The sequence below is a fragment of the Lissotriton helveticus genome, chromosome 10 (genome assembly GCF_964261635.1).
Source record: "Lissotriton helveticus chromosome 10, aLisHel1.1, whole genome shotgun sequence".
In the NCBI taxonomy this organism is placed as follows: Eukaryota; Metazoa; Chordata; class Amphibia; order Caudata; family Salamandridae; genus Lissotriton; species Lissotriton helveticus.
The window spans coordinates 447,823,050-447,850,539 of NC_136071.1; the positions used below are offsets into that span (position 1 = coordinate 447,823,050).

Consider the following 27,490-nt stretch of genomic DNA (forward strand, 5'->3'; position numbering starts at 1 on the left):
TTATTCTAAACCACATTTTCCAGGCCGCTGGTCACTGGGCCATTGGGTGCCAACGGACGCGACCTAGACGCCCGGAGTGCCCTGGTGATATGAGATCAGGACGTGTTCGTGGATGCCCCACGAATAAAGGGGGGGCAAGCAAACGCACAAACAAACGTAAAAGATCGCCGAAAGCTCTCGCAAGAGAAGAGCCACCGACCAAAACCAGGCAAACAACTCAGAGCGAAGGCTCGCTAATTGATATAACAAGCGATAAATCCGACTATAACAGCCTGAGTAGTGAACAACCGACAAAAGCAGTAAAGGGCAGCAAAACAAACACCAGCCTCGCAATGCTTCAACCAAAAATGTATACAAAGTTTCACTTTTTAAGAAATGCGGGGGACACACTACTCTCAAACATCAATGAATCTTCAGGCTTACAGCAACCCATTGAACCATCTCAGCTTTCCCAGCCTGTGCAGCACACTAGCTTTCTGCCAGCCATCAACAGCAAGGGAAGCCCCAGCCCCAAGACTAGGGGACCTCTACAAGTGACATCAACCCCTCAGCGTGACAAAAGCTCCATCTCAAGGTCTGTTACAACCAAAGAGATAAAGCCAGGAATGAAATTTGTCTTAGAAGCAAACCTTATTCAAGTGCACAGGGCAAATAATAATACAAAAAGCCTGCCTATAAACACACCTCACAAAAGCCTCATATGCCCTGGCACTACTGCTAATGGAAATTCTTGTGAGGGCAACATACCCGGTAAGGGATGCGAAGTCGACGGATCTACAAACTGCATTGCAATAAGCCAGAAACAAACAAAGTATCTCAGCGACAATAATGAAGCAAATGCAAACATTGAAAAGGAGCGCTGGGAACAGAACGACTCAAATCTGGGAAATCAAACTTTAACCCATATCGAACAAGTAATCGACCACAATAGCACGCTGAGGCCTGGGAAGGATACGGCCCACACTGACAGGTCACCAACCTCGTCGCTAGAGGTAATAGAAATATCTTCATATCAGGGTAAGGAAGAGTGGGAAGATCTTTTAGCTGCATACATTAAGATAACAGTAAAAGTGAGACAAATACCAAGGTGACAAATACGCCGATTATAATAAGCGATGCTTCTCGTGAACACTCAATGAAGGATATGGGGGCTTCAGATACGGCCAAAAAGCCCCACAACTGCAGAAAATCACGACGAAACCCCAAAGCTCACAAAGCATGAAAGCGCCTGGTGCAGTTTATTCAAAACAACACAACTCCTGGTAGAAGCCCTCAACTATCAGTCGGATAAAATGGACACTCAATTGACGCTACTTGACACACTGGCTGTATTTGTGGTTGCCATTGATGGGAAGTTGGGCACGTTAAATACGCTTCTTCAAAACAAACTGGCTCAGCCGAATCAAGGCTTGGGGAATTATAGAGAGGGATGCGGATGTGGCCCAATCATCGATAAACTGGCAACATTACCAACAATATTGAGCGACCTGTGTACACAGCTCAGAAGGCCAGCTAAGTGCAAACAAAGCAATCCCTGCGATAGCCCCTTCAAGGCGGACATAGACAACTCAAGGTCCAAAGAAGCGCCGGCGAGTAATAGACAAGGTAACTCTAAATCAAGGGCCCCACCACCAATAATACCAACAAGCACAGGGGTGAGTGAAACAGGAACTATAGATCCACCACTCTTTGAAAACACGGAGGAAGATAATGCAAACTTAAAAATGAATGCCAAGCAAAGACGAGCAAAAAAACGCAAAGGCAGGAAATACAAAATTGACTCTCAACGGAAAGGCTTTTTGCACCTCTTTGGGAATATTCCAACTATGAAACAAAGCGCAGCACAACTCGAGGGTGTCACGTGTTTATCGGAATGCGAGGAAGTCATTAATATATCTGAGACTCCTACCGAGGTAATAACCATTAATGGGATAGTGTGCAACAGTAAAATCGAAACAAAAACCTCGGAAAAAAATGGGATTTGTACACAAAAAGCGCCCGAAATAGGAACACAAAACTCATGCCTCCCAATTGGTGAACTGAGCAATATAACCCTTAACCCAAGCGCAGAACAGGCACAAAAAAGCAGCAGGCAGCCCGGCCCCAATCTACGGCATATAAAAAACCAAGAACACACTCGGGTTGCGAAGCCTGAGAATAATTCGGAACAAGATAACGTAGTAATGGGCAAAGGGCAGCCAGAAAGCCATCTACCTACAAATACCCAAGGAACATCGTCCACAAAGAGAGAAGAAGAACCACCCATTACAGGGACAACGGATCTAATATGCTTTATCTTCAGGCCTGGGGATAATTATCACCCGGCTGGGCAGCCAGCATGGAATCAGCACACCACCGGCCGAGATCTAAGAATAACTGCACTTAATACAAACCAGCTTAAAACAACTGCAACACGACTAGTAGAGGACTTGCGACCCAGCCTTCCCAAAATAGAGGGAGGGCTGACAAACGAACAAAGAAACGATGAAGAGTCTGCACGAAATCAACAAATACCTAGCCGAGAGCGAAGTGTCACCGCACCTAATTCTAATCAAACGAAAACAACTGCAATAAGACTAGTAAAGGAAATGCGATCTAGCCAACCGAAAATAGAGAGTGGGCTGACAAGCGAACAAAGAAACGCAACAGGTGTCATTTGGTTCAATCCGGACTACACCTCGCAAGGAAGACATGACACACTGAACAGAGGCAACATCTTACGGCTGCTATCCCACATTCCCTCTTTGGCAGAAGTAAAAAGCTCGGGACTAGTTTCTATTGAATTTATAGCCGATGAAGTCACAGGCACTGAAAAAACAAAAGCAACTTGGACATCCTTGGCAACTTCACAAAAAATATATGCCGAAGCTGAAACCTTTAAAAACTGGGGGATCACAATAAAACCATATACAAAGCCAAGATATCCCGATATTCTTGTCCCGGCGGGAATTGAGGCAGAACAAGCCATCACAAAAAGTCTCAGAAACTCGGTCCTGAGAGGAGCGGTAGGGCCAGGGGGCAATAACGCAGAGCAACATAACGAGATCACCCGACGTACTGTAGATGAATATACACAACTATCTGGACTGCCCGACCCAAGATGGACAGCCAGAACTTTAAATAATAATGAATGACAAATTAGCACCAAGCCAATGGAGAGCGCCCATGACTTATTGAGAATATGCTCTTGGAACATTAATGGCTTGGCACCTAAAATAACTGACACAGAGTTTGTGACTTACATTAGAAACTTCGATGTCGTGGCATTTCAAGAAACATGGCTCGTAGATCCCCCGCACCTTCATGGCTACTTGCGCTTTTACTCCGCTGCAAAAAGGACAGCTAAATATGGGCACCCTCAAGGCGGCCTAGTAACTTACATATCGGCCACAAGTACCTTGACGGCTAAAGAAGTCGGACCAACTTCTACAGCCTCGCTGGCTGTCAATATTCACCTGTCACAACTTAAAACAAGTACCGTTGACACCGACTTTACTTTAATCAACGTCTATATCCATCCTAGAAGGAAAAGAAAAGCAGCCAACGAACTTTGCAGCTTTATGGAGACTTGCATAAGGGAAAGACCCATAACAAATGTCATTCTCACAGGGGACTTTAACCTTAACCTCATGGGTACCACACAAGAAGACGAACCACTAACTCAAAATGCAATCTGGGACATTCCATCACAAGTGACTCCACAACTCTCCAAGCAAACAAAGCTAGGCAATAAGACTTTAAAAGATCTGGAATACTTCAACATCAGGGCGCAAAATGGAAGGACCTCTGGAGACAACCCCTCAGCCGCAACTTTTCATTCAACAAGAACAAGCAGCACTCTAGACTATACCTTTATTTCATTACCACTACTCCAGTTCTTAAAATCATACCAGATAGGCCGCAGCGGAGACAGCGATCACTGCCCCCAAGAAACCATCTTTAAGATCGAAAAGCCCAACTTTGAGCAATCTAAAGATCTGAAAGAGTTAATCCACACCGTCAATTAAAAAAAAAATTAAATATTCCGCAGCCATAGACGAAACTCTAGTGAAAAGAGCAAAACAGCATTTTGGGAGCTGCACTGGATCCAGCGAAACCACGAAATGGGAACAATTTACAAACATCATGTCTACATATGCAACAAAATCTAAGCCACAGTCACAAACAGTCAATGAAAGAGCGTGCAAATTCTCTCAAGAACATAAAAGTTAAATTAGAGGCATAAAAACCAGAATCTATCGCATAATGAGAGAGCTCCAACAGGTACCTAAGGACACAGCAAAGCACGATGAATTACGGAAATTAAAATCAACATTGAAAAAATCAAAATGGGAAGCAAACAAATCTGCGGAGGATAAATTATGGGCGAGACTTCACGCAGACATTAAACGGAACGATGGGGCAACGTTCTGGAAATCAATAAACTCATTTATAAGACCAACGCACCACGGGATCTCATCTAACATCTCAGAGGACACATGGGCAAACTATCTTGGTACCCATTTTAACCAGGCTGAGGGAAATAACCAGGACCAGGAGCTTGCTACCTACGAAAAACCTCCAACGAGTAACGACATAAGCTCCACAGAATGGCACTCTCTGAGCGAAACAGGGAAATTGCCGAACTTGAAAAACATCATTCAGCGCCAGATCAAGAAGGGAAGAAGAGAGGGAGCTCCAGGGCCGAATGGAATCCCGCCAATTCTTTACAAACAAGATGCGGCAGGCTGGGCAGCAGCCCTGGAACCCCTTTTTTTAGAGATAAGACATTTCAACATCCTGCCAAGCTCCTGGAAGGGCTCAATTATCTCCCCAATTTACAAGACAGGAGATAAGGCTTCCCCTCAAAACTATCGATTGGTGGCTTTAATCGACAACGAGGCAAAATATTTTGCAGGCATCCTTCTAGAAGAGCTGAGGGCCTGGGCAACAGAGAAATCCTTAATCCCGGCAAACCAGACAGGCTTTGCCAAAATAGTAGGCACAATGACTAATATTTTGAGCATGGGCATGCTCATAGACAAGGCAGAATCTAACAAAATGCCCATTCATTTCTGCTTCATTGACTATAAGGCCGCTTTCGACCATATAAACCGGAACCTCTTATGGTCTAAATTGAACAATTGGGGGATATAGAGACCACTTTTGGACCTGCTAATTAACCTCCACACAAAGACCTGGGTACAGATAAAGGTGGGGGATGGATCCGTTTTGTCCAGGCGCATACAGACCAACAAGGGCCTGAAACAGGGCTGCGTCCTGGCCCCCACCCTATTTACCTTGTTCCTAAGCGACCTGGTCCCCATTTTAAACGGTTGTAACTCCCACGCTCCGAAGCTAGGGGGACTGCATCTACCTTGTCTACTATATGCTGATGATATCGTCCTTATAAGTTATACCAAGGTAGGACTTCAACATCTCCTGAATGCAACACAATGCTACTCAGATAAAAATTAGCTTACAATAAACTTTGAGAAAACACAGACAATGACCATCAGCAGGAAAAAAAGGAAACCAACATCATGGTACTGGAACAAGACAAGAATCGGAGATACCCCAATATATAAGTACCTAGGAGTGAGGATGATCGACAACGGTGGGCAGTTCTCCGCCCAGAGAACGAGTATACGAGGGAAAGGGTCATCTCTGGCAATTTCGCTGAAGTCTCTAAACCTCAAACTTTCTGGCCCCTCACTTCTGTCCCTGACGCAAGTAATCCGCGCTAAACTTCTCCCAACAATTACCTATGGGAGCGAGGCACTTAGAGGAAGGGATGCCAAGATCCTTGATAATACAATAACAGCCACCTACAGAATCATCTTCAGCCTGCCCAAACAAACCTCACCAGCTCAAATCAGGCTAGAATTTGGCATCGAGCAACAGCTCCTAGCAAGGCAGGGAGCCTACATGATAGCCTGGGATAAAGTGAGGAAGTCAAAACAGGGATCATTAAATGAATATTTGTGGAGTGAGTTAGTACAACATCCGTCCTCAGCAGCAGCCAAGTTCCTACTGGACAGCCGGATAAACACGGGACTAGAGCAGCTCTGGGATACCCCAGTAAATCATATAACTTTTAAAAAATTGATCAAGGAATCGATCAAAGAGCTATCATCGGTCCAAGATAAGGCAGCCCTCTCCAAAAGAACACATGGTTGGATGACTCTAAACTCGTACACTACTAAGGCACCACAGAGCTACCTTGGCGAGGGATACTCCAAATCTATCAAAATGCGTTTCTTAAAGCATAGGCTGGGCCTGGTACCCTGTATTCAAAATCTCCCGCGCTGGATTAAAAGAAAAGCTGATCCCCTTTGTCGGCTATGTGGCTTATTATTATTATTATTATTATTATAATTACATTTATTAAGCGCGCAGCTACCCGAAGGTTTCCCGGCTTGGGGCTAGAGGACATGCTGCACTTGATATGCTCTTGTGAGAAATTACACGATGAACGGAAACACTTGTTGAACAAACACTTCAACCGGCAAGGAATCCGCACACGAAGGAAGGCAGTTCTGGCTTGCTTTTCTCCCCATAACTCTCGCTTGAGCTGTAGCTTCGTAAAATTTATGAAGGCGGTGGAAAAAAAGATGCCTGAAATAAATCTATAACGGTCTCTGTACAATTGACCTAATCCCGCTTGTCGAATGACATTACTGACTCAAAGAGCTTACATCAGGAAAGCAGAAATATTTTATAATTATAAAGCTGATCTTATTATTTACTTATCTACTTATTTATTGGTTACAAAGTTGTTGCGTGCACATTCGAACCAAGGAAATGTGAATGTTTTATTTTCTTTTATTACAATTGTACTTTTATTATTCTCTGTTCTTAACCTATTCTTGTATTGCAATGGTTTTAAGTAACTATGCGAAATAAAATTATTACTATTACTATTACTATTATTACTCTCCCGCAACTCTGTTGTACCCGCGCATCCTTCAGTCCACTCGGCTGCTGTACACCACGCGGGACTGCAGAGGAGGAGTTGGCCAGGTGGTGTGTGGATCGCATGCATGCCATGGCATGGCATGTTGTGGCATTTCAATGTTTCTGAGTTATGCTTAGGTTCAGGGGTAAAATGAACACACCAGCAATATTTCGACAGATGCATGTTTTTTGTTACCGGGTGCAGGGTGCTGTTTTGGCGTTGGGTGCCCTGTTGTTTTCAATGGGGATTCGGGGGGAATCCTTCAGAAAGAAGCTGCAGGAGTCGGTTGGAGACTGGTGGTAGGTCAGGGGTCACCAGATCCCAGGTCAGAATCGCTGGGGAGCCCTCCTCATGGTGTTGGGCCACTTGAACTCGGGCTGTCGGGTGCAGAGTGGTGCAGACTCGCGAATTTGGCGAGAGCCAGAGTCTGTGGGTGAGCAAATCTGGTGCTCACGGGAGACAAAGTCTGGTTTGGGAAGGCAGGGCAAGTCCTCCGGGTTCTTGGGGGCTGCTGGCTGTAGGACACACCGTGATTTCACTGGAGCATGTCGAGGTTGGGACAGGCCGGTAGGGCTGGGCCCAAGTCAGTTGGTATCCTCCTCTTCTTCTTCTTTCAGCACTGCTTCTTTGGTCCTTTTTCTCTTTTCTTGTCTGAGGCAAGGTTACCTATAAATACTAAATTTAGAGGCGTTACAAGTAGGTACAGGTCGGGACCAATTGGTCCCTTCCTTGGGGTGGTACACCCTTAATTATGCCACCCTCCAGTGGGAGGAGGGCATAAGCCTCACTCTTGTTGGCTGGGTCCCCCCCGTCTGCAAGATGGCAGGGACTGAGAGTTATGCACCGCCTTGCTTCCCCCACCTGAGGGGTGGAGATGGTAGAGGTAGGCACACATCTCCTCCTAACTTGGTTTTCCCGCCGATTCTCACACCCAAAGTGGGGGTCAGAACCGGTGGGGGTAGGTTGCTGGGAGGAGCAAATGGTTGGGGTAGCTCACAAAGGAGGAAAGCCTTTGAAACTTCCCTTTAGTTGACCCAGCCCATCCTGGGGGAGGAGGCTTGGCACATCGACCCAGGATGTGCTTTGTTTCAGGACTCCGAGACCGTCAGGCTCTCGACCCAGGGGTCCAGAAACATGTCTGGTGGTGGCCACTGGCGAGCAGCCACTCAGCTAGGACACTTGAGTTAAGTCGTTTTTCAGGAGGCATCTCTAAGATGCCCTCTGAGTGAATTTTTCATTAAATCCCACACTGCCATCATTGTGGGTTTAATGTGCTGAGAAGTTTGATACCAAACTTTCCAGTTTTCAGTAAAGCCATTATTGTGCTGTGGAGTCCGTAATTACAAACTCCCAGCACCATATACTCTTTATGGCATTACTGCACTTCCATTGTCTAAGAATTGACTTGGACACTGTAGGGGGCACAGGGCTCATGCACCTGTCCCCTCACCACTGGTATAGTGCACCCACCTAGAGTGGTGCTTACCTATGCCAGGGCAGTGGGTTGTAGGTATGGCACACAGGAATGTGTGCCATGTCGATTCTTCACTTTGTTCTGCGCCAAAACACTCAGCCTGCAATGGCAGTGTCTGTGTGTAAAGGCTTCTAAGGGTGGCACAATAAGTGCTGCAGCCCTTAAGAGACCTTCCCTGGCCACAGTGCCCTTGGTACCTATGGTACCCTTTACAAGGGACTTCAATGTGGCCAGAGAATTGCCAATTGGGTTTTGCAACAGTGCAGTTTAGGGAAAGAACATAGGTCGTGGGTACCTGGTTAGCGGGAACCTAGGGCACACTCAGTCAAAGTACATCAACATTAGGCAAAAAGTGGGTGCACCCATGCAAAAATGGTCACATTCCTACGCGTCGCTTATCTGCTCACCATATTTTAATGTTTTATATTTGTACACCTTTTTAAATATCATGCTGTTGACTCCTTAACTGACTTGAATGTCTAAATAAAGTATTTTCAATCAAGAGTTTGGTTTTATTGAATACAAAATGTGATTATATGGTGCGCATAATTATGGCCTGCTTTTCCTATATACCTCATCTGACAGCGCACTCCTTATCTGCCATTCTAGCTCCTACGCTGACAGCCCCTTTAGGCATTCCCTTCTTTGACAGCACCAACCATTGCATGAGGGCCTCTTCTGTCTGCCTGAAACTCACTTGACAACACAACGTCCATAGGTTGTCCCACTTCCAGCACCTTTGAATATGCACTTCATATACCGGTACCAACATCAAAACGCCCCATATCTCACACCACCCACTACAAATGTTCTTTAACATAATTCACTTTCCTTTTGGTTGACAGCTTTCCAAGCCTCTTTTGCCTTAGACTGGCACTGCATTACAGCTGGGCCTTTGCATTTTGCCCTTGTCTGACCACAGCCCCTTCTTTGACCATAGCCTACAACGCCAGCTTGCCACATGCACACAGCTGCATCCTCTGTGAACTCGGTCCTGACAAAATCCAAACTTCTTTTTTTCTATCTGATATTAACGCCCCACAGCAACATTACCATAGCTCTCTTCTCCACTGAATGCCACAACTCTTTCAAGCCCCTATCTTGCACTTTCTCTTTATGACCCCTCATCTGAAAGAAGAACCTCATCCTGGGCCCTCAGGTTAAAGCATTGATTCCTCCATGTGCAAGTAAATATCTAACATTTTGCTGATGCTCTCAGCAGGCCTTTAGCAAAAGCATTGCTTCAAATTAAATGCAAGTTTCAGACTTTCTTTTGTTTTTTTAACAAAACATTAGTAGTTGAAATCAGTTTTTGCAGGGGAATGGTACCTGGCATTCCCGAGGGTTTTGCCCCAGTTCCCTGGAAACAGGCTGGCTCCATTGTTGTGTTCCTGCCACCAACATACACAGTTCCTCCTCTGCCCAAAAAGTCTGTGAAGGCGTCTGACAGGCTGGCCAGCTGTGGGGCAGACTTGGCTAGAAGACGCGTTTCAAACACCAGCTCAGATCCCTGGCAGGTCAAGTTGGAATCTTATGGAAGAAATGACAGAAAAAACGGTCATAAGACCCAAAGGCAGAATAAGGCCTTGCAAGATAGGTCTTAGAAAGGTATGGGCAGAAGTAATGAAACAGAGAAATAAGGGGGAAGAAAAAGACAGAGAATAAAGACGGAGGTGGAGAAAGAAGGTAGGAAGAAACAGGAAAGAGGAAAAAAGAGAGAGAAGGAATGAGAGAAACAAGGGACAGCGGAGTGGAAAGCATGGAGGTGGAATAAAGAAAAGAATGCTGATAGAGGAGGCGAAAAGAAGTGGGTGGGTGAGCAAAGGAGGCAAAGAACATGTGGAAGTATAAAGTATAAAGGATGGGAAGAAACGAAGGAAGGAAAGTATGGAAGTACGGGAGAGAGGAAGAAAGGGATGGAGAGCAATGGAATGGAGGAAGAGTCTGGAAGTAAGGGATGAAAGGGAGGTAAACAAAACGGGGCAAAGAAGAAACAGGATGAGATAGGCAGGGAAACACAAGTTAAGAGAGGAGGAGGGATACAAAGAAAGGGAAGGGGGAAAGAAAACAAGGAGATATTTTGTCCCTTCATTCTTGTATACTGGGTTTTTTTTTGTAGAATTTTATATAGCGCGAACTAGACCCGAACCGAATCAGGTATCAGAGCGCTTTACATAGCACAAGTTACATTTTACATGAGGACACACTTTAATTTTTAGGCACGGGGAGATTAAGTGATGTGCCCAGAATCACAGGAGGTTTTGGCGTTGTTACCGAGACTCGAACCCAGATCCCCAGGTCCGAGGTCAAGCGCCTTAGCCGTTAGGCCAACTCCTCTCCCCAAGAGCAACTAAGAAGCAACTAAGAAGAACATTGAATATACTGGAAATGATACCTTTGAAATACTCCACAGACACACCACAGTTGCACTGCGCATCAAGGGTCCGGGCTAGTAGCGTATGGATCTCATACGACGCCTGTGAAGAAATCCATTTTGTGCAATCTGTAGAAAAAGAATGGGTCAGTTTGGTGGAAAGAATATTCAGAGCAGAGGTGTGAAAGGAAAATATAAGGAATGGGTGGATAGCATTTATAAATTATATCCATGTAGTTTTCCCAAAACTGACTGAAATTGTACATATTTGAGGAATTGGGATGTACCTCGTTTTGGCAAATTAATGGAAAATTAGTCGAGAAACCACTGTACTATTTTAGTGTGATTAAGTAATTTTTTTTATTTTTGTCCAGCACATTTTTCCTTGAAACAAGTTAAGAGTCCTCAATATTGGCTATGCATCAAAGATGACGCTTTCCGAAGAAATGCATAAGCACTTCAAATCGAACATAGAAGGATGTCCAAATTGTTCCTCAAATAGTAAAAATTATTACAATATCTGAGAATTGGGAACTGTTATTTATCTTTTTTTTTACCATGGGCTACTGGAAATGCATCCCTACGTTTAGAATAGCCGAAGACTTCCGCCATCTTGAAAATGGCCAAAGTGAGATGGGTTGGCCCGGTAACTTTGACTTCATTGGTTCAGGCATGAGCAGGAGCCATTGACACCTACTAGCTCATGCCAGGCATAAATGAAGCATCTCTAGGCATCCACTTCAGAACACTTCTGGATTTGAGAAAGACCAGAGGAGGACTGAGCCTGCTGTCAGTGACCTGAGAAGAACCCTGAAGGACTGGACCTACTCGGTCTTGTACCAAAAGGATGAAGATGTGGACTCCAAGGGTTATAAGGCTGACTTCCTGTTAAAGCTACAGGGACAAAACAAGCTGCAAGAGGCCTTACCCAGCTGACTAGTGGCAACTGGACCTTGACTGGGACCTGCTGTTTGGCCTCTGCCTGAAACCCTAAGAGTCGCCAAGTTCCTTCCCAGGGACTTAAAGGTCTAAATCAGAAGGTAAAATCTTTGACCAGGACGAACCTGGTTGGTGTAGCCGACCCGCACTTCACTACGGTCAGTGTCAATTGCGCCTAGGTTCAGGGATACACCCAACATTTTAGATCATTGGCACTTTTTTGTACTCTGAGCTATTCCTACTTTAAACTTCAAAATGTCATCTCTCCGGGTACCCTTTTTGGATTTTCATCATTTTGGTGTAATTTTTTTAATCACATTTTACTCTATTTTACCAATTCAGTTTGGGATTTTTATTTGTTTGCATTTGGACTTTATTACACAAAAACTTTACACATTGCCCCAAGCTAAACCGGTCTGCTCTGCGCCACAGCTACCAGGAGTTCACCTAGCGACAACAGTTGCAATTATTCCTTGAGATGAGTAGTCACCCACCGAATTAATAATCCAATCAGTCCTTGAGAGGAGTAGTTGCCCACTGAACTAATAATCCAATTTCTTACACAGGATATATAAACATTTCTTCTGATAAAATCCTGATAATTTTAGAAGTTAGAGTTTACAAACGACAAATTAGCTAAGAATTCTCTTATCAATGAGCCCCTGCCTCCTTACATGCATACATTCTAGGTTTAAAAAGAAATAGTTAAGAAAAGGAACAATATGCTAGTACTCACATAATAAGAACTGTACACAGGCTTCAAAATTAAACAAGCATTTACAATGCAATGGTCTCGGCATCATTAAAGGTAGAGCTATTGGCATTGCTCATGACATTTCTTTTTTTTTTAAATCATAAATAAATGGCATTGTCATTTACATTGCCAATAGCTTAATCGTTAAATAAATCGCATTGCCATTTACAATGCCAATAGCTACACCCCTACACAGAGCCACCCTCACACAGAGCCACCCACATATAGAGCCACCTACAAAAAAAGCTATCCACAGAGACACACACACACACACACACAGAACACATTCCCTTATTGCACATGGGGATGCCTGCTATGCCCAGATACAACAGTTGTTTTTTCACAGGGAATGCATGATTGCCCCCACTACTACTACTAAATCGGTTCTATGGTTGCAAGAAGTGACATGTAATATAGCCCGATCGGTTATGTTATAAAAGTAATCTCTTGAAAATGGCTCAGTGGGACATATTAGTTGTTGCTACCCACGAGATGCGGTAACCCACGAGATGCGGTCTCACCCATCCCTCGATTGTTGCAACACTAGACCTACGTGTGCCAGCACAACCGACAACTTGTAACACACTGTTTGCTACCTCTTACATTTTGTTTGCTTTCGATACTTGCACAAGTGCCACCATTGCCTAAGTAACGTTTGTTCTTGTGTTTGAGTGTCCTCCATTTATTGCAGTATTACACCTCTACGTGTACTTTGTTCGCTTTTGTAACCTGCACACTTGCCACTTTATCATCCTGTAATGCACCGTTTGCTCACGATTGTCACTTTTGCCTCATGTAATGTAACTTTTGCTTTTGTAGTTTGTTCACCAGTAATGTTGTAATGTTCTCATGTTTCAGTTCTGTCCTATTGTGAAGCGCTCTGACACTGTGCTGGGCAGAAGCTACATGTTGTATCCCTTCAGATAGAGACTTGAGCGTATGGACAGCAATGGGCAGCAGCTGTTCAACAGTGCCCATCTGGTACATCAAGTAAAAAAAAAAAATGGGCGTGGAGAAGGCACAGATCGTACTTACTTTGTCTCCGTTCCACACTTCGGCTGTTTTTCCTCGGCCACGTTTGAAGCCACCTCCTCCGAAGCGCCTATTCCCAGAGAAACCTCTCATTCCCTGGAACATGTTGATCTCAGGGTATGATTTCTGGGAGAAGAGGGACGGGGGTCGGGGGAACCGGAGATGCCAGAACCGTGCAGGAGGGCCACAAGGAGACGGTACAGTGGGATTTGCGTGGGTCAGTACAATTGGGGGTCAGCGCAGGGGAGCTCACACATGACGGCACGGTGGGGCGCAAAGGAGGGCAAAGCAGGATGCTTCACATGGGCAGTGTAGTGGGGGGGTCAGTAGATGGGTGCCCACGAGACGGTGCAGGGAAGTAAGTCCACACGGAAATAGAGCAAGCAAGTTCGACAATACGGCTCAGGGGGGCTCAAACGGGGCCAGTGGAGGGAGGTGGTTCACACTAGACGATGCAGGTGGCCCCACAGGGAGAGCCCGGAATGGGATTCAAACAGGGTCAGTGCGGGGAAGGTCACCGGAGACAGGGGGGGGGGGAGAATCATTAAATCTCCTCCGGGAGACTGCGCAAGCGCAGCCTTCGGTCCTCGACCTAAAAAGTGGGCTGTTAATTGTGAAATGTCACTTTTTACACAAATCATATATTTATTCTTCCATTTCTTAAATCTACATGAACAAAGTGGTTTTAAGAGTTGCTAAAAATAAATAAAAATGCCGGACATGAGTAAACAATGTGTCCCGAAGACTGTGCTTCATGACAATAAAAACGACAGCTAGCGCTTGTGTTTGCATATTTTCACCCACCATAGTATTCCTTCAGTGGGCAGGCAAGTTAATTTACAGTTCTCCGCTAATGAGACTTGGTGTTTAAATATTCCTGAATTGCCCCTTTGTAATAAAAATACAGTCATCCAGAATTGTTTTCTTTGCTTAAACATGTGTGTTCACTAGCTTTTTTAAAAACGTTAGGTGGAAACAGACTGTCCCAACATGTAGTCAGTTTTAAGTCCAATAATATTTTCCTCATGTAATTTGACAACGGGTTACTTTTAACAACAGAGGTTTATTTAATTCCCTCCAGATTAGATTCTTTAATGTAAAATTTGAGTCCGATCTAACTCTTGCCAAATAGGTAATATACCCAGCCTGAAGAGAGTAAAGTAAATCTTGTTCTCTTCAAGACAATTATGCAAATTCTGAGATTTTGGAGTAGCATCAGATAGGTGCAATAACAAAAGATGGGTGTGACATTGTACTCTATTGGTCCAGCAAACCATTCTATCACAAGTGTGACAAAGTCGTATATTGGTGTTGACTTAATGTGGCCTTTATCCCTCTTAATGTTGGGTTTGGTGAAGGACCCGAAGGTGGTTTGCTTAGTTGTAATAGAGCAAAATGTATTGGTGAAGCCTTTTCCTTCTAGGAAGAAAGGTGCAGGTAGTGGGACACTTCTCCTTTCAAATAATATTTTTAAGTATTTACACTAACATATTCATTCTACTTTTGCTTGTTTCAAGGATCATTACCCATTTTTGTGTGACTTTGGTTCACAAGACAACCTTTTTCTTTTCAATTTCTTTTTAAAATGTATTTTTATTAAATTTTTAGACATTATCTTCTTGCGTACTGTATACATTTATTTAAGTCATATATGAGACATCAAAGTGCCAGCGGTCCATCTCTTTTCAATAGAAATAGTCAAATTATTTAAACTACAGTATTTCCCTAAAATAGTTAATGCATAAGTACCTATAAAGCCTGACTGTGCTTATATATATATATATATATATATATATATATATATATATATATATATATATATTACCTACTGGCGGTCGCCAGTAGGTATATATAGTTAGGATTTTTTCCCTATGGGATTTTTGAAAATTCTATGTCTAATAACTTTGGCGTTTGTGGACGGAATTGGCTGAAATTTTCTGGAAAATGGAACATTTTGTTTCTGAGCAGCCCCTGGAAATTTGGGGGGGTTCGTCAAGGGGGGGCCGAGAAAAAAGGGGGGTCCCAAAACGTGTTTTTAACATTGAGTTTTTCATAGGGCGGTTGGCCTCACTTTTAGCCCGAACGGCTGAATGGATTTCCACGAAACTTGGCAAAATTGTAGGGACTGGTAGCCCGATGTGCCTTTGCTAGGTCTCAATATATGTGCTTCAGTGGATTTTGAGAAATTAACGTTCAAAAAAAGATATATATCTGTAACAGCGGACCGGGCAGCGCTCCGGTTCGCGGACTTTACGCGTAACGGAACTTCGCGTAGCGAAGCTGATTGGCTCTCCGGTGTCTGTCAACATTCTAAACAGTCCGGAGCGGCCGCCATCTTGTCTCTCGGTAGGATTGAGAGACAAGAGGAGGCCAAAACAAAGGGGGAAATGACCATAAGGGGGCATAGTAGATCCTCCCTGACCCCCTAGGTTTAATGTGGAGGCTTTAAAAGGGCCCCGCGGGGCAAAAAAAAAAAATAAATTTTTTTGTTTTTTTGCGTGGGTAGCGCCCGGTTCGCGAACCGGGAAGCGTTCTGGGCAGCGTACTATAAGGAAAAAAGAATGATCGACTTTTCAAATACTGTATGTTAATTGATTGTTGGTTTTGTTGATTATTTTTTACTTTTTTAAGCAATTATTTATTATTGTGATTGTGTTTCAAAATTTAATAACATTTCTAACATTTAACTAGTTTATGAATTACATATAAAAATGATTAAAGACTCAAACAATTTTTTAATATTACATACAATTTTATTTTTCGGATTGTTTTTCAAAATTTAATAGAACGTCTAGCATTTGACTGTCCGATATGTCCTCTTGTTCAGTGAACATAAGTTCCCACATTTGACCGTCATCATAATGAAGTAAATGATCCACAGATTCTACACATTGAAATAATTCATGGTCCCGTGATTCATCCATGAAATCGGAGTCATCATTGTCCTCAATATCTTTTTCTGTGTTGTTCTCCAGAACAATTTCGAAGGAAACATTCTGCTCACCTTCCATTTTATTGCTGTAATTTGCATAAAAAATAAATATATCAGTAGAGATAGGGCACTGTTGGGTTTAAGTTCAGACAGGTACTTGTGAGTTTATAACAGAGAAGTAATCTATGGGCACTGTATGGTTTCAGGCGTGAAGTAGTACTATTAAAAAGTGCCTGTGAAGAAGCCTAAGTAAATTCATAATTATACCACAGAAACCTAAATCAATCCATAATTATAATAAAGAAGCCTTTCTCAATGTCTAACTCTTACAGAGGGATAGTATATAACTATCTGAAAATGTTTTCAAATTTATAAAATAATATCTCACCTTCTAAAAACAAGTTTAAGTTGTGAGTGAAAATGATCTTGCAATGTAGTTCAGGAAGTAGTAGTCAAAATGGCTGTGTTTCTCTCTCTTCCTTTATATATATTCAGGTACATAACCAATCAAATGTCAGGTAAAAAAAGTAGAAAATGAAAGTAACATTTTAATTGGTTGTCAATTCCAACACTTCAGATGTGTTTTGTGAAGTAATTTACCTCAGGGTATTTAGAGAGGTCTACAGGCTAAATGGCTAAATGGAATTCCAACCAAATTTGTGAAAATGGTAGGGATTGGTATTTAGTATGAGCTAATCTATATTTGGTGAAAGTGTCTCCAGTCGCTTTTCTGTAAACTACTTTCCCACCTTTTTTGATGGTGCGCTTCCCAGGGAGCGACCCGGTACACGAACTGGCGAGCGCCCCGGTACGCGAACCTTAAGCGTTACGGGAGTCCACCATTTTGTGTTTCGGTCGACTTAAGATACAAGATGGAGGGCAAATAATGTTCAGAATGGGTAGAAGGGGGCACGGTAGACTTATCTTGACCCCCTAGGTTTTCTGAGGGTGGCCGAGGAGGCTTATATGTGCGAAAAAAACCTTTTTTTTTAAATTTCGCGAGGTTAGCTTCCGGTTCGCGTACCGGGGAGCGCCCCGGGGAGCGTACTTTGTTGAAAATTAGTGAAAAAAGTTAGAGTAAAATAATAATTGTGCGTGATCAGATGTAGGGTAGCTCTGAGAAGAGCTTTTGGGTTTATGGTACATTTAGGTACTTATAAGTAGGTACCAATGCACAGTCTTAAATTCAGAATGAAAATTCTGTTGCCCTCATCTGAGAAGTGAACTCCATCTCCTCTGTAGATATCTTGCATGTAGTAACGCAAGTTATTGTTGTACAGGGAGCCCATTCCATGGTCTCTCATGTAAGCTGAAACAGATTTGTTTACATGCTTCCTCGACTTCTCAATTTGTGGACAAAATTGGTTGGACCACCTCCATTTCTGTCTTTGGCATATATTTGAATATACCAAGGCAGTCTGAGGAAAAAGTGCCATTAATTTCTCAAAGGTGTCCTTTAAAAGCATTTCCAGACCTACCCCAGTCAAAGTGCCCAAATCATTACCTCCACAGTGCACAATTAACAGGTCAGGTTTTGGCAAATGCATAAAGGTTTTCACCAATGGTATCAATTGGTGACATTTTAATCCTCTGTGGCCAAACCACTTAATTTCCACATCTTGTAAATTGAGGTTAGGTAAATTCCTGTTCTCAGCATACCTCTGAGCCCAATAGATGTAACTATGTCCAACAATCCAGACAGAAAACATGGTGAGAGAAGGTTCTCCTGCAGTCAGATGAAGTGTGGCAATGAAATGGCAGTTGAAAAAATAAGAGTTTAAAATGAAAAAAAACTGTGGAGTTTCTGTGTTAATGAAGCAGTAACAGTGATTGGTGGATTTTGATTGCTGAAAACAGAAAGTTAGGGTGCATGGATGAGTTCTTTGAAAGATGTATTTTGAGTGGTCAAGAAAAAATCATTAAATGAAAGAATGCACTGGATATGAGGTGCACTGAGAGTTCAGAGTTCAATTGCAACATTGTTGTGTGAACTTGCAAACACCAGAGGCCTTCAAGGAGGTGGTTGCTATGCAAAAAAGGCAGAAAGGGCAGAGGGGGGGAAGGGTTTTGATTTGAAAAAAAGTGAGGGAAGAGTTTTGATTGGGTGACATGAGAGATATGTGTGAAGAATTACAGCATTTCTGTGCTTTTGATAGCTGCAGACTCTGGAGTGCATACCTTTTGCTGTGCTGAAGACAAATTGGTGTGTTTCTGAGACTGTTTTGAAACTCAAAGTATTTGCTAAGGTGAGAAAAGATTTCTTTAATTTAGATAGAGAATAGTGTGCTTTAAGGAGAAAATTATGAAGAAAGTTGTGTTTTTTAAATGTTGCTTTGTCTCAAGTGTTTTACAAATAGATTTTGTTTCTTTGAGAAATTGTAATTGGAGAAAATGTGAAGTATTAGTACTGACAGGGTTTTTTGTGCATAGGAGCTGTGGAGTGTTTTCAAATTATGACTTGAAAATCGTTTTTGAGGAAAAGGAATGGTTATAATATTTATGACAAGGACATAATGGTGTATGCTTCTTTATAAGGCAATTGAGTGTCTCTGATGTTATTTTTCCCATTTTAATGTAAGACCTTTCCCTGTGGAGCAAATTGCTTGTAAATATGCTCCCACCTGTGCATGGCAAATTTAGATTTTGAATGTTTGCGTTACATAGCCATGTTAAAAGTGACACAAACATGCTGCAAAGGCAATCAAAAAACGCTTTTATGTGTCTTAAGGACATTTTAAGTCATTTCCCCATGTGCAGTGTTTTCAAATTATGATTTGAAAATCGTTTTTGGGGAAAAGGAATGGTTTTAATATTTATGACAAGGACATAATGGTGTATGCTTCTTTATAAGGCAATTGAGTGTCTCTGATGTTATTTTTCCCATTTTAATGTAAGACCTTTCCCTGTGGAGCAAATTCCTTGTAAATATGCTCCCACCTGTGCATGGCAAATTTAGATTTTGAATGTTTGTGTTACATAGCCATGTTAAAAGTGACCCAACCATGCTGGAAAGGCAATCAAAAAACGCTTTCATGTGTCTTAAGGACATTTTAAGTCATTTCCCCATGTGCAGTGTTTTCAAATTATGACTTGAAAATCGTTTTTGGGGAAAAGGAATGGTTTTTAAATTTATGACAAGGACATAATGGTGTATGCTTCTTTATAAGGCATTTCAGTGTCTCTGATGTTATTTTTCCCATATTACATTAAAAGACCTTTCCCCGTGGAGCACATTCCTTGTAAATATGGTCCCACCTGTGCATGGTAAATTTAGATTTTGACTGTTTGAGTTACATAGCCATGTTAAAAGTGACCCAACCATGCTGGAAAGGCAATCAAAAAACGCTTTCATGTGTCTTAAGGACATTTTAAGTCATTTCCCCATGTGCAGTGTTTTCAAATTATGACTTGAAAATCGTTTTTGAGGTAAAGGAATGTTGTTAAAATTTATGTGCGCCATATGCCCCCAAATTTCTTTTTCAGGGGTGCAGCAGGGTGTTCTTGAGACACCCCTGCACCTTTGGAAAAATTCCTAATTTGCGATGAGCTAATTGCTAATCGCAAATTGCACCTTCATTCCTATGGGCCTCCTGGCCCATGGAAATGAATGGGTAATTTGCAATTAGCAATTTGCTCATCGCAAATTCGGAATGGTAAAGAATCGCTATTTATTCCTTAAAATTCGCTATTTAGGAAATGCAAAATAGTATGATGATACATATGGCGGTTCATCTCTAACAAGATAAGAAGCTTAGGGATACATTTATGATGACTGGCGCAATGAAGTGGACATCACTTACTTCATTGGTAGACCTTTACATGTATTATCTCCTCTGTATTCTTCATGAAGCGTAACTTTAATCTGCAATCCTGAGTAGGCCTCACCTTAAACAAACCTCTGGATAGGCCACACCTTATCGTCATCCTGAATTAATCATTTAAAATGCTAGGGACAGATTTATGATAGGTGTATGCCTCTTTTGCGCCACTGTGCGTCACTTTTGTGATGCAGCGGCGGTGCAAAAGATTTGCTATGAGGCGACAAAATTACAAATTGATGCATTTAGGCAGATGTGTCATGGTGTAAAAAACACCGTGCCACATGAAACTGATGCAGCAGTGATGCAAAAGATGCACCATGTTGCAAGACAGGCCTCACTTGGGGCCATATGTATCAAGCTAATTAGCATTTGCATAGGCCGAAATTCTGTGAATTTCGGCTTTTGCGAATGCTAATTAGACAAATGGTATGTATCAAACAAGTTTGATGCAAAATAAGGAATAGCAAAATTTGCTATTCCTTATTTTGCGATTGCACTGAAGGATTTGCAAATTTTGTGATTTCTTAAATGCAATGTATCAAACAAAAAATATGCAAAAAATGCCATTAAGGATTTGCAAATTACCACCAACTTCTAGTTGCTGGTAATTTGCGAATTCTTTTCAAAAAGCTTTTTTTCCAAAAAACAAAAGGTGCCATATGACGCCCATACATGCCCTTAGGGCATGTATGTGCGCCATATGCCCCCAAATTTCTTTTTCAGGGGGTGCAGCAGGGTGTTCTTGAGACACCCCTGCACCCTTGGAAAAATTCCTAATTTGCGATGAGCTAATTGCTAATGGCAAATTGCACCTTCATTCCTATGGGCCTCCTGGCCCATGGAAATGAATGAGTAATTTGCAATTAGCAATTTGCTCATCGCAAATTAGGAATGGTAAAGAATCGCTATTTATTCCTTAAAATTCGCTATTTAGGAAATGCAAAATAGTTTGATGATACATATGGCAGTTCATCTCTAACAAGATAAGAAGCATAGGGATAGATTTATGATGAGTGACACAATGAAGTGGACATAACTTACTTCATTGGTAGGCCTTTACATGTATTATCTCCTCTGTATTCTTCATCAAGCGTAACTTTGATCTGCAATCCTGAGTAGGCCTCACCTTAAACAAACCTCTGGATAGGCCACATCTTATCGTCAATCCTGAATTAATCATTTAAAATGCTAGGGACAGATTTATGATAGGTGTATGCCTCTTTTGCGCCACTGTGCGTCACTTTTCTGATGCAGCGGCGGTGCAAAAGATTTGCTATGAGGCGACAAAATTACAAATTGATGCATTTAGGCAGATGTGTCATGGTGTAAAAAAAACGTGTCACATGAAACAGATGCAGCAGTGATGCAAAAGATGCACCATGTTGCAAGACAGGCCTCACTTGGGGCCATATGTATCAAGCTAATTAGCATTCGCAAAGGCCGAAATTCTGCGAATTTCGGCCTTTGCGAATGCTAATTAGACAAATGGTATGTATCAAACAAGTTTGATGCAAAATAAGGAATAGCAAAATTTGCTATTCCTTATTTTGCGATTGCACTGAAGGATTTGCAAATTTTGCGATTCCTTAAATGCAATGTATCAACAAAAAAAATATGCAAAAAATGCCATTAAGGATTTGCAAATTACCACCAACTTCTAGTTGGTGGTAATTTGCGAATTCTTTTCCAAAATTTTTTTTTCCAAAAAACAAAAGGTGCCATATGACGCCCATACATGCCCTTAGGGCATGTATGTGCGCCATATGCCCCCAAATTTCTTTTTCAGGGGTGCAGCAGGGTGTTCTTGAGACACCCCTGCACCCTTGGAAAAATTCCTAATTTGTGATGAGCTAATTGCTAATCGCAAATTGCACCTTCATTCCTATGGGCCTCCTGGCCCATGGAAATGAATGGATAATTTGCAATTAGCAATTTGCTCATCGCAAATTAGGAATGGTAAAGAATCGCTATTTATTCCTTAAAATTCGCTATTTAGGAAATGCAAAATATTTTGATGATACATATGGCAGTTTATCTCTAACAAGATAAGAAGCTTAGGGATAGATTTATGATGACTGGCGCATCACCAGGGATGTGCCAGTCATCCTGTGCCGCTGTTCCGCCACCCATGGTGTGCTGCATTTACAATGCGGCGCAGCATGGGGCAAAAATGGCACAGATGCGTGACGCATCTGTGCCGTTAAGGTGGCGCATTGCTGGAGTTGTATCGCAAGTGCGATGCAGCTCCAGCAACGCTCAGGGGTGCCCCATCTCCACAATGTTGCGTCAAGACCTATGCCTGCTTCAAGCAGGCGCAGGGTTTTGACGCAGCTTTCTCCTATCTGATTGTAAATGCGGCACACCATGGGTGGCAGAGCAGCGGTGCACGTTAACTGGTGCATGCCTGGGGATGTGCCATTTAACATAAATCTGCCCCTTTACATTTAAGTATGTGCAGGGGACACAGAGTCGGTGAGGCTTATCCAAGGTTAAGAAGAGATGAGTCCTGTTCAGTGAAAAATTAGACATAGGCTTCACCTGCTCAGCATCGCTGGACATGGCTAAATAATAGCTGCAAAATGTTACTCTTGTTAAACAATTTTACTATTATAATCTCTGAGATTTGTCTCTTACTCTGCAACATCTCATTGTTGTTATCTTTCTTTAAAGATAAAGACAACATCAACATGAGCGACAATCAGCAATCAGTTGATTTCGACCTCATCATTGAACTCGTAATTGAAACATCAGTGGATGTTGATCCCTTGGATGATTTAAATCCTGAGGATGAAGAAGAACGTGATGAGGATGCAGATTTGTCAGAATTATATGACATAGGATGGGAAGCTGACGTGCTTGAGCCTATGGAACTATAAACATTTATTTTAAAAATTTATAATAAATAAAAAGTAAAAATGTAAACCGTTTAATTTAAAAATAAAGACACCTTCAAAAACAGGTTATGTGTAGTGTCTTCAATAAAATATTAAAATATGCTCATAAAATTAGATCAGATTCACATATAAAATAGCACAGGTAAAATGAATATAAATTCCATTTCTTTTCTGCTATTTCTGTATTCTAAATTTGCCAAGGACTAAAAAATCTTCTATGTAAAAATGTCAAGTAGTGTGTTAAGTTTTTGATGACTGTTATTGATTTACTGTTGGGTAATAGTGGTTAATAACATTTTTTAATATATTTTACCACAGATTCAACTGCAGATCATTTCAAGATTTCACCATGCCAACCAAAGAAAGACTGAGAAAGGCTGCAAAACGTCAAAGACAGCAGGTTAATGAAAAAAAGCAGCAGTCCTCTAACAAAAAGATTTGTCAAGTCACCAAGAAAGCACCGGGTAAGAGTACAAAAACATTCATAAGAAATATCTGTAGTAAAAAAAATATTACTACAGAAAATGTTTCAGTCCAGAAAAAGAGAAGCAATTCAAACGGAAAGGAAAGGCCAATGAAAAATGTTACTGCTAGAGCAAGAGATAACTCTGTGCATGATAGTAGAAGGAAACAACAGTTTAGGGACATTCGTAAACGAATGTTCCGCAACAGGATAATTGGCAATTTGTTAAAAAATATTAAGAAAGGTCAACAGAAAGTGGTTTTTTATAAGAGGAAAAAAAGTTGAGAAAGTTATTGATCAGGCATTTGAAATTAAACGTAAGTTATTTATTTTGATAATCAATAGAATTAGGAAGCTAAACAAGGCAATTTATGATTTCAAAAGAAATAGTAGATGGAAGAGAATAGTTAATCGTAGTAATTTTTGTGAAGTTTTTTCTGGAGAATGGATGCATAGTTCAAGCTGTGAGGCATTTTTTAAAGAGGAGAGTTATTTCCAGGATAATGATTTGGTGCATGCAGTTGACACCAGTGGTCGAGCTTATGAGGTGAAAGATGGTTGTCCAGTTGAAAAAGAAAAACTTGTGACAACAGAGGCAGAAGAGGTGTTAGGTAATGAGGTTTTAGGAAGACATCCTAAGGGTCCTGTGTACACCTGGAAGTGTAGTAGTATTTGCAGTGTGCGACAGGATTCCATCAATTTGCTTTGTGATTTTGTACGGTCATTTAATAAGAAAAGTTTGAAGCAGAAAATGAAGTTGTTGCAAGAATTAGATCCTTGCAGAGTGAGAGAAGTGACAGGTTTGCATGGTCATTCACTGGCTTGTCTTTCCAGGAGAGTATGCCAGAGTGTTTTTCATCATTTCAGGATGCTAGCAGTGCATCATAATAAAGTGAGGAAATTAGTTAGAATGTTGTATTATGCTAAGAGTCCAGCAATTATGCTTAAACAATTATGCGCTGCTCTTTTGCATGGTTCTGAAATAGATGTGAAGAATATATGTGAAGAAATTGAGTTTTGTTACTTTGGAAGTAAAGAGGAGAATGTTGAAATTGACCAAGAAGAAGCGGGTAATGTGGAAGATAGTGTACAGGTTTCCAGTACAGATAATTTCCAGAGGGAAATTGCGACGTTTCAGGTCAAATCAAGTGAGAGGCCAAATTTCACTTGTGTGTGTTGTCGACGCACTTATTATAAGAATCAGACTAAGTTAGTGGATTTATATGCAAAAAGTGAAAGGGAAAAAATTAGTGAATGGAAGGATTTCACAACATACTTGATGGCAGAAAATTGTTTTGATTTGGGATTGGATCAACGTGTGTGTACTTATTGTTGTTGCAAATTAAATCAAAACCAGATGCCTGCTAGAGCAGTTCATAATAATCTGGAATTGGTTGAGATTCCTTCTGAATTGAAGGATTTAAATACTTATGAATCTATTTTGATTCAAAGTATCCATCCCTTTCAGGCTATTGTAAGAATGGAGCCAAAGACAGGGAAATTGCCTCCATCAGATTTACAGAGAGGATTAAAGGGAAGAGTTGTTTATTTGCCTCTAGATTTGAAGAAAAACATTAACACAATTGGAGTAGAAAAAGTGGAAGAGGAACCTCTGGTTATCTTAGTTAATGGGGTTCCGACAAAGAATAAGAAAATATGGCAAGATTTAGTGGATGTTAGGAAAGTTAAAAAGGCAACATTGTATTTGAAAAAAAATAATAAATACTATAAGAATGTATATGTTGCAGAAGAGGAAGTAAGTGAGGAAGAGGATAGCGATTTGTGTGCTGGTCAAATTGAGAAAGTAGAACCCTCTACTAGTGAAGAAATATATGAACATTATAGTGTTCATCCTTTGCATTCCAAGGAAGTCATGGGGAATGCTATTGAGTTGTTTCAAATGAAACAAGCCAAAGGGAGTCCCATTAGTGTTTGGGAGGAAAGTTTGGAAGCTCGGTGTTTCCCACAGCTTTTTCCAACAGGTCAGGGAGGAAGATATGATGAGCGACCTCATCAAATTCCTGCTTCTGAATACCGGACTTTGCGATTGTATGCAGGAGATGCTAGGTTTCGACAATGCATTCCTTATTTGTTTCATCTCCTGTTTGAAAGCGATCTGTCTGGACTGTCATATGCAGTGAACCACATCTTGAAAAGTGGTATACACATGCAAAACATCTCGGCAAGTGACTTTATGGATAAAGTCAATGTCCAAGACAGTATTTTGGATTCTCACCTGATTATTCTCATGGCGTGTCAGCGTGGTACTAATGAGTACTGGTACCGTCAGCATGGTGATTTAAAATGTATGCTGAGGAACTTAGGAACTCCCACATGGTTCCTCACTCTGAGCTGTGCCGAGTATGGCTGGGAAGACTTACTTGAATTTCTACGAGAGGCAAATGCTAACGTAGAAAACATCGAATTCAAGACACCCGGAGAACTGTGCTCTTTGGATCCAGTCAATGTATGTAGGTACTTCAATCATAGATTTGAAGCTATGATGTCTTTAATCATGAATAAGAAGAATCCACCTCTTGGAGAGGTGTTGGATTTCTTCTGGAGAAAGGAGTACCAAGCAAGAGGTGCTCCTCATATACATATGTTGCTGTGGATCAAGGATGCACCTAAATTTGGAACGGATCCAGAAGACTCAGTGATGAGTTTTATACAACAGTATTCTACGTGTGCTGTTCCAAACGCAAAGGAGAAGAAAAGCCTAAGAGAAAAAGTTCTGCGTTTCCAAAGCCATCGATGTGGAAAGTACTGTCGTCGTAAATTCCGAAACAAGGACAAGTTCCACACCAAATGTCGTTTCGGCTTTCCACGACCGGTGATTTCTAAAGGAAGAGTAAACAGTTTGATGTCTTCGCTGCGACATAATGTGATTAAGAAATCACCTAAAAACACATACAATTTGAAGAGGAACGAAGAGTCCAAGTACATCAACGACTACAACCCGGTGATTTTGTCCATGTGGAATGCTAACATGGATATACAGTTTGTGGCTGATAACTGTATGGCTGTGGCTCGGTATGTGACATCTTACATCACCAAAAAAGAGAAGACAGAATTGAAGGATATGTGGGAGGACATTTCCCATGAAAAGAGCCTCAGCAAGAAGTTGTACAGTTTCAGTCTGAAGATGTTGTCGCATCGAGAAATCGGAGCGTACGAATGTTCTGACCGGTTGTCTTCAGCAAGTCTCTATGCCAAGTCCAGGAGTATCGTTTGGGCGAGTCTTGGTCTTGCTGCAACGCGTAATCGAGTTCTCAAACCTGTGCGGGAAATTGAGTATTTGGCGGAAAAGGAGCCAAACAGTACCGACATTTTGAAGACCAACATGTTGGATACATATTATCCAAATCGAAGCATTCACCTCGAGAATGTTTGTCTGTATGAGGTTCTTCAAAATTACATATTCAAGAGGAACATCAAAGAAGATACTGAGAAAGGAGTGTATGCTGTAATAGGAAGTGAGGGATGTCTGGTCAAGCAAAGAAAATGCCACTTGGTAAACCATCGAAAATTGAGTGGCGAATCTCCTGAAAAAAAGGAGTTTTTCTATTTAGCACTTTTGCAACTTTTCAAGCCTTGGCGTGCAGAAGAGGAACTGCTTGGAGATTTTCTCTGTTACGAAGACTCTTTCAATGCCGCCAAGGAGACTATAGAATGTCCTGCTTTTTCCAAATATGTAGAAATGTTGAATGCGGAAATTGAGCAGGAAGCAATGATTGCAGCCGAGATTGCCAGAGACAGTTCTCAGGACAGTCAGAGTTCTGCTTCATTGAGTCAGGATCCACTAGGAGGACCTGTTATCGAAAATGAAGCTGCCACTGCTATGAATGAAGTGGAAAGAGCCATGGCACA

The 27,490-nt window shown here is 41.7% G+C and overlaps 1 protein-coding gene across 2 annotated transcripts in view; it reads right to left on the reverse strand.

Moving 5' to 3' along the window:
- LOC144784272 (uncharacterized) overlaps positions 1 to 27,490 on the reverse strand; it is a 491,196-nt gene that overhangs the window by 317,158 nt on the left and 146,548 nt on the right. For both annotated transcript variants that reach the window (XM_078662942.1, XM_078662941.1), the window contains 2 exons: positions 10,807 to 10,914; positions 9,741 to 9,941 (listed from right to left, as the gene is read on the reverse strand). In XM_078662942.1, coding sequence (XP_078519068.1) covers positions 9,741 to 9,941; positions 10,807 to 10,914 — 309 coding nt within the window. The remainder of the gene's footprint in view (positions 1 to 9,740; positions 9,942 to 10,806; positions 10,915 to 27,490) is intronic.